At 39.0% G+C, this 7,189-nt stretch overlaps 2 protein-coding genes across 3 annotated transcripts in view; both read left to right on the forward strand.

Annotated features, from left to right (window-relative positions):
• The first annotated feature begins 588 nt into the window (after positions 1–588).
• On the forward strand, positions 589–4,275 carry LOC111805943 (protein TIFY 8). Of its 2 annotated transcripts, XM_023691246.1 has the most exons (6): positions 591–1,134; positions 2,150–2,343; positions 2,431–2,873; positions 2,962–3,049; positions 3,655–3,865; positions 3,968–4,275. In XM_023691246.1, exons 1-6 carry the CDS (start codon positions 882–884, stop codon positions 4,054–4,056), a joined length of 1,278 nt encoding a protein of 425 aa, XP_023547014.1. In that variant the 5' UTR covers positions 591–881; the 3' UTR covers positions 4,057–4,275. The 2 variants fall into 2 exon arrangements, with proteins under 2 accessions (XP_023547015.1, XP_023547014.1); XM_023691247.1 differs by lacking the exon at positions 2,150–2,343 and having other exon boundaries at positions 589–1,134; positions 2,450–2,873.
• A 2,182-nt stretch (positions 4,276–6,457) lies between these two features.
• The window catches only part of LOC111805912 (gibberellin 3-beta-dioxygenase 1-like), a 1,873-nt gene continuing 1,141 nt past the window's right edge, over positions 6,458–7,189 (forward strand). The window contains exon 1 of the mRNA XM_023691202.1: positions 6,458–7,008. Within this exon, the coding sequence (XP_023546970.1) occupies positions 6,467–7,008 (542 nt within the window). The 5' untranslated portion in view covers positions 6,458–6,466. The remainder of the gene's footprint in view (positions 7,009–7,189) is intronic.

A 7,189-nucleotide genomic window follows, 5' to 3' on the forward strand; every position in this document is an offset into this window, starting at 1 on the left:
CTTTCATCCTACACCTCCCTTGAACAAAGTACGTACGCCTCTACTTAATTGAGGCTCGACTTCTTTTTCTTTTGGAGTCTTAGTCATCTTTGACTATGACTTCGAGGAGCCTCGACTCTTTTTTCTTTTGGAGTCTATTATTCTTTTGGAGTCTTAAGTCGACTATGCCTTACAGGAGCCTCAACTCCTTTTTCTTTTGGAGTCCATTATTCAACGTTTGAGGATTCTATTGACATGGTTAAGTTTAGGGCATGACACTGATACCATGTTAGATGAACACGACTCTCCACAATGGAATGATATTGTCCACTATGAGCATACGCTCCCATGACTTTACTTTGAGCTATCCCAAAAGGCTTTATACCAATGGAGAGAGTATTCCTTTATTATAAGCCGATGATCATTGGAGGACGTGAGACTTTATACTTTCTCTTTTAAATTTTTTTTATTTTGTATATATAACCATTCATTTATTATTAAAAAAAATAAAAAAATAAAAAAAATAAAAAAAATAAAAAAAATAGCAGTTGATATTCCCGGACCCAAGAACCCTAAAAAGAAATATAAAAATGAAAATCAAAGGTTTGGAAATGGAGGGAGAAAGAGAAACAGAGGGGCAGCTGAAGAAAGGGGGAAAGAAGAAAGGTCCATTAAATTTGCAGAGAACACATGTCAACTTTTGCTTTTTATTACCCTCTTTCTCTCTCTACAAGCACCCCCTTCTCTCTCTCTCCTATAATTTCTTTTATATCCCTCTTTTTTTTAATTCCCCTTTTCCTTTTCTTCTCCGCCCTCAAAAATCGAGCTCCCCACTGTTCTCTCCTCCTCTCCCCTGTTCTTTGATGGGGGCGGTTTTAATGGAGTGGCTCTACTACTCATAAATGGCTCACCACACTATGCTGACCAATGTTTCTAAAAATTCCACTCACCCACATCCACAATTACCTCCCAATCCCATCTTCCATGATTTTTTAGGCATGAAAAACCCTGATTCTCATCTGGGTTTCTCTCCTCGGAAGGCGGCGCCGCCGGATTTGCGGCCGTCTGAACACTGTCCGGCTGCCTCTGCTTCCCGTGGCTCCTCTTCAAGCGGCGGCCGTGGCCTCATCTCTACTACCTCAGATCTTGCTTCTGGTCTTTCTCTTATGTGATCATTTGTTACTTTACTCCCTGCTTCTTGTTCTTCATTTTTTAACTTTTGGGTGTTGTTTTTTGCTTACTTTTTCTTAAAAAATGGTTGAAAGTATTGGGTCTTTTGAGATTTCTTTTGGGAATGATTAGTGGTTTGTTCATCATATGGTGAGGCAGTGTGTGTGGCTATCGTTATTACCCCATTTTGAGTTTGGTTTTGTTTATTGTTTATTGATTTGGGGAATGATTTGTGCGATTTCTGGTCTGCTTTTAATGTGTTCTTTCACTAGTTTTGAGCGTTTTTGTGTTCTTTGTTTATGCATTTTCGCTTACATGTTCATAATGTTCGACTTTGAGTGAGAAATTTATTGTAAACTCAAACCAAATAAGGCATTGAGATCGAGTGTTTATGTGAGATCCCACGTCGGTTGGGGAGGAGAACGAAACACACTTATATTTATAAGGGTGTGGAAACCTCTCCCTAGCAGATGCGTTTTAAAAACCTTGAGGGGAAGTCCGAAGAGGACAATATTTGCTAGCGGTAGGCTTGGGCTGTTACAAATGGTATTAGAGCTAGACACCGGGCGATGTGCTAGTGAGGAGGCTCTTCCCCAAAGGGGGTAGACATAAGACAGTGTGCTAACAAGGACGCTGAGCCCCAAAGCGGGTGGATTTGGTGAGAGTCCCACATCGATTGGAGAAAGGAACGAGAGCCAACAAGGATGCTGAGCCCTGACGGGGGTGGATTGTGAGATCCCACATCAATTGGGAGGAGAACGAAACAACCTTTATAAGGGTGTGGAAACCTTTCCTTAGCAGACGCGTTTTAAAAACCTTGAGGGAAAGACAAAAAAAGACAATATCTGCTAGCAGTGGGCTTGGACGGTTATAGTTTAGATTGAGCTTGAGCTGAACTTGTTCTATCAATTCAAAATCTGTGTTGAGTTTGTATGATCACTGACTTGGAGATTGGTGTATGAATGCAAATTTTGATCCCCTTTCTCATTGGTATGAGTAGATCGGCAGGTAGGTAGTCATCTTGAAGGCGTTCCGTTTTACGGTCCGAGGGGCGATATCTCGACTACGGAGATCCATAGTAGGATTATAGGGAGTAAGAGAAGCATATCAGATTCTGGTTTTATGTCGTCGTATCGAGATGGTGTTCCACATATGCCTTCCGAGTCGCATCATAATAGCTTGCATCTAATGAAGGTTTCAATTCATATTCCATTTTTGCAGTAGCTGAATTGCTGCTTGCTGCACTCCATATTTAGTGATATTGTTGTGTGTTTAACTCAGACGTTACGAAATGGAGCAGGCAGGGATCGAAATCGAAGATCAAATGACGATGAAGTGATGCAGCATCCAATGAGGCCGAACGCTGCATCGCTTATCTTGCAATCTCATGTTGGAAGTGGCAGTAGACTTGATGCTGATGTTACCAAGTGGGAGAGATCCACGCTTATGAACATCGGTCCTGCTCCGACCGTGCAGTGCTCTCCTCGTGGGACGTTTGTGCCCTTTTCCCCTCAGTTACCTACAAATCGATATAGAGAAGCCAACGTTATTCCTCCGAATATATCTCAATCAGCTGCCGATGAGGGATCTCGTACTGGAATCAAAGGTCCTGGAATCTTGAGTTCGAGTAATCCTGGTGGTGGAACCTCTGAACGAAACTCGTCGATCCTGCTCAAGAAGTCCGGGACTAATATCGTAGATCCCGAATCCTGTATTCCTTCAAGGTAATGCCTGTGTTGATAGCTAAATCAGATAGCTCTTTAGGAAAATGTTATTCTTTGTGCTACTCATCTCGTTGGCTTGTTATGGCAGTCGACGTGGTCTTACATCGGTTAATCGGCAGATGACGATATTTTACGGTGGTCAAGCTCATGTCTTCGACGACGTTCATCCAAACAAGGTTTGTGTTCTAAATTACTGGTTTTGGGCGCACGTTTTTTCGTTCTTTTACGATCCAACTGCCACTCATTTCACACAAATAGAAGCCTAGCAACTTCATAACACATTTGAATGCCAATTTGATGGTATCTGATCGACCATTCTTAAGATCGCTTTCCCTCGACCTGCTCGTAAGTTTTAATGTGTGAGTTACCTCGGCACCCATAATCTGTCACACGGCTCGCACGGTTTTGGGTTCACTTGCAACGTTCTTTTATGTTAATCCGTTTTGAATCTCTGCTCGTTTGAGAACTTGTGATGCTTGATGTATGGTTGAGCTGCACTTTTCAAGATTTTGATTTTCGTAGCTTAAGCAATATCATAAACGCTTTCAACGGTATGATCCGTTGTCATCTGTGAACGGATTAAGCCGAAAATGGCAATGCTTTCCAAACTCCATAGATCCCATATTCTCAAAAGGTTAGAGCGTTATCACAGACGAGAAAAGAACAACGTGGCTCGTTCGTGACAAATGAACAGATATCTAGAATCTATGTTTGTTGCGAGAGTTCGATATTCACTCGGTCAATTGCCTGATTGAACTATGTTTTCTTCAATGCATTTCAGGCAGATGTTATAATGGCCTTAGCTGGATCGAACGGCGGATCGTGGTCGACTAACTATGCAACAAAGTCAACAGCTAGGCCAATCAACGAAAACCAAATGCCAAGTGGAGAACTCGATATCGTCGCCAAAGAAGCACATGGAAAGCTGTGTGTTGCTGGGAGTTCCATGCCTCTAGTTGGCTCTGTTGAGAGAATCTCAACAACATCAGCAGGTTGGTGCTCGTATCTATATCTATGCACGGGCTAGAAACCGACGTATCTCGGGAATCGAATCATTGTATGACATGTTTTTGTTCTTTTGACAACAAAAACAGGAGCTCCTCATGGCAGCAATGCTGGTAAAGGTGGTAGAGACCAAGCTCAAGCCACCGATTCGAGCATAGAGAAGAAGAGAGATCTGTAATATTTGTTCGCCAACTCGAACAAACTCTCGCCGTGCTCGCCCGTGTTTCGGTACTATCTAGCTTCGATTTTTATCCTATGTTCTTACCTTTTGCTGGTGGGGGTGCAATTTTCTTGTTCATGGGAATGTGGAAGATCTGAGATTATGGATTGAATTCTAGATTAAAGGAATGGTTTAAGCTTGATGAGCAATGGAAAAATTAGTCCCCTTACTACTAAACCCGAGAAATAGCACCCGAGAAATAGCACCCGAGAAATAGCAAGAGAGTCGATTGAATCCTTGACAACTGATACGATTGAACTACCCTTTGCTTTACGTAGTCGGTGAGGAGGAAAATGGAAACTTTTTGAAATTACATAATAACATGTTAGATGGGCAATCGGGCATTCCATCATTTGAAGATTCGGTTGGGAATTGTCTAGAATCTAACAATTTCGTAGGTTAGGATCGACTCTTTCTTATTACATATTTATCTAACACGAGGACTAGCCAAAGTGAATATAGACACGTACTCCTTCCCTCAGAGTTGGAGATTCAAATCTTCATACCCACTTGTTGTATTAAAAGAAAAAGGGACCGACTTTCATGAATGAACCCTCGAGTCAAATATAAGCTATAGACAAGTTCAAGCTTCCTAAACCTAGATTTGTTTAAACCTCGAGTATGTGATTATACCGGGATGATCGAGATACGATGATTTAAACCTTCGACTTCAATTTGATCATTTACCTTTTGGAACCAAAAGTATATTTTGTTTAAAAGAATAATAATAATGAAAGACTAATAGCCTGGAATTGCTCGTACAAGATCCTACCCCATGGGCTGAAAGTGACTGGGCCGTTTTAGCTATGGGCTTCGGCCCAGTTTGCAGTTAGCTTTCACGTTTGTCCCGGTCAGCCTAGCCCAACTGTCGAATGGGCCTTCGAGCCCAGCTGAAAGGATCTTTTCTAAATATTATTATTTAAAACTAATTGAAAATAATTAAATAAATATATATATATATATCAATCACGATTACAATTAATAATCACAATAAAATTACAAATTCACAAAAATAAAAATTATTCTAAATATTAATGGTTTCGTGACAATTAAACTAATTGAGTCATGATCACGTTGACCGCTCTAAACCTGCAATGACTTACCAACCTCTATTATTCACTACCCGACAAAGTTTTTTCCCGAGTGGGAATAACATTTTTTTTTAATATAATTTACATCATTACATAAAATACTACTAGTGGGGTTTACACAATGATTATAAACCATATATTAAAAAAATTGTTTTGTCACACAAATATTTCAAAAAGGAAAAAAAAAGAAAAGTATATTAGTTAAGGACTTTTAAGGAAAAATATAAGATGATAAAATAGAGATATGTTTGGGAGTATTTGTGGCCTAAAAATATTCATAAAAGTAAAGAAAAANTGGTAATAATGAGATTCATTGACTTTTAGTTAATGGACACATGATTCTCCTATTTGATTGGTCCTAAGAAGACAAAACCAAAATTAAAATAAATATAAAAATAGAGAGAAAAAAAAGTCTTATTTTTTGTGCAACTGTTTTTGGACTCATTACCAAATGCTAAGAGACAAAAATTTATCTTTGAATGCCCACCAACAAGATTATTTTGCTTCAACACCCCTTTGTATTTGGATCACGACCCGACCCTTTTTAGCTCAGCTCCACTCGACATCTCGATATGCCGGTCTATTACTTGTTGTCACTTATATTGAATGTTCTTATTTACTTTATTGTTTGTTCGGATTTTGAATTTTAAGATTCTGTCTATTTGGTTGTTGAATTTAACATTTCAACTTTGTTGTTGATTCATCATTGACCTGTTTGGATCTCGTAGACCAAAATTGAAGATTACGGTTAAACTAAATAGACACAAATTTGAAAATTTTAAGGTTGAATTTATCATTTAATCTATTTATTAGTTTTTTTTTAAAAAAAAATTAACGATATAATTAGAGTTAATCAAATGTTTTAATAAATAGTTGTTAGATGCCCTGTTAGATTCAAAAGCTTACGTTTTTTTTTTTTCAAACTTTTGACCTGTAACAGTCAAAGCCCACTGCTAGTAGATATTGTCCACTTTAGGCTTTCTCTCCCGAGCTTCCCCTCAAGGTTTTCACACCTTTATAAAGAATGTTTTGTTCTCCTCCCCAATGGACGTGAGCTGATGGTCGAGTATAATAATTATAATAATGAATTTAATAAAAGAAAATAAATAGTAATTTTGTGAGTGATTTGCATTGAGATTGCCACAACTTGTTTTGTCCCTTTCTTGAACCTCATATCAATTTTCCAAAAAACAAACACCACTTCGTCCAAAATTGCCACCATTTTTAACCTAATCTTCACCTCTTTCTGCCTCTAAATTTGTTTTAAAATCCCCCAAATGCTCCAAAACTCTAATACAAACAAACCCATTTCTTTGCTTTCCCAATCCATCAACATAATGACTACTCTCTCTCAAGCATATAGAGACCACCCTCTTATTCACCTTCACCATATCGTCCCTTTAGACTTCGATTCATTACGAACCGTCCCCGACTCTCACGAATGGCCTCATTCCTCGTACGATACCCTTGAACTTCATACTAATGGAGATGTTTCGATTCCCTTAATCGATATGTCTGACCCTAATGCAGCGATGCTCATTGGTAATGCTTGTAAGACATGGGGAGTGTTCCAATTGACCAACCATGGCGTGCCGACGAGCCTGGTGGCGAGAGCTGAAGTCGAGGCGGGACGACTATTCGATCTTCCAATGACACGAAAGCTGAAGGCGCTTCGAGCTCCCGGCGACGCCTCCGGCTACGGCTTGCCCCGAATAACGCCATTTTTCTCTAAGTATATGTGGCATGAAGGATTTACTATTATGGGATCCTCCGCAGAACATGCTTCTCAACTTTGGTCTTCTAACTACCAACCGTTCTGGTAACTACTTCTTCATGCATTTTCATACACGTTTCTATTTATTTATTTTCTTTTCTTTTCTTTTCTTTCTTTGCTATTTTAACTGCTGGAATTAATTTATATATCCTAAATATATCTACTTTACATATAATATAAAAAAATATGGAATATAATTACGCTGTTTTTTTTTTTTTTTTTTGGG

This window comes from Cucurbita pepo, chromosome LG11 (genome assembly GCF_002806865.2).
Source record: "Cucurbita pepo subsp. pepo cultivar mu-cu-16 chromosome LG11, ASM280686v2, whole genome shotgun sequence".
Lineage (NCBI taxonomy): Eukaryota > Viridiplantae > Streptophyta > Magnoliopsida > Cucurbitales > Cucurbitaceae > Cucurbita > Cucurbita pepo.

Coding starts and splice junctions, on each gene's coding strand:
- LOC111805943 (XM_023691246.1), top strand. CDS start 882: ATGGCTCACCACACTATGCTGACCAATGTTTCTAAAAATTCCACTCAC. Junction 2,344..2,430: donor ATAGCTTGCATCTAATGAAG/GTTTCAATTCAT, acceptor TGTTTAACTCAG/ACGTTACGAAATGGAGCAGG. Junction 3,866..3,967: donor AATCTCAACAACATCAGCAG/GTTGGTGCTCGT, acceptor CAACAAAAACAG/GAGCTCCTCATGGCAGCAAT.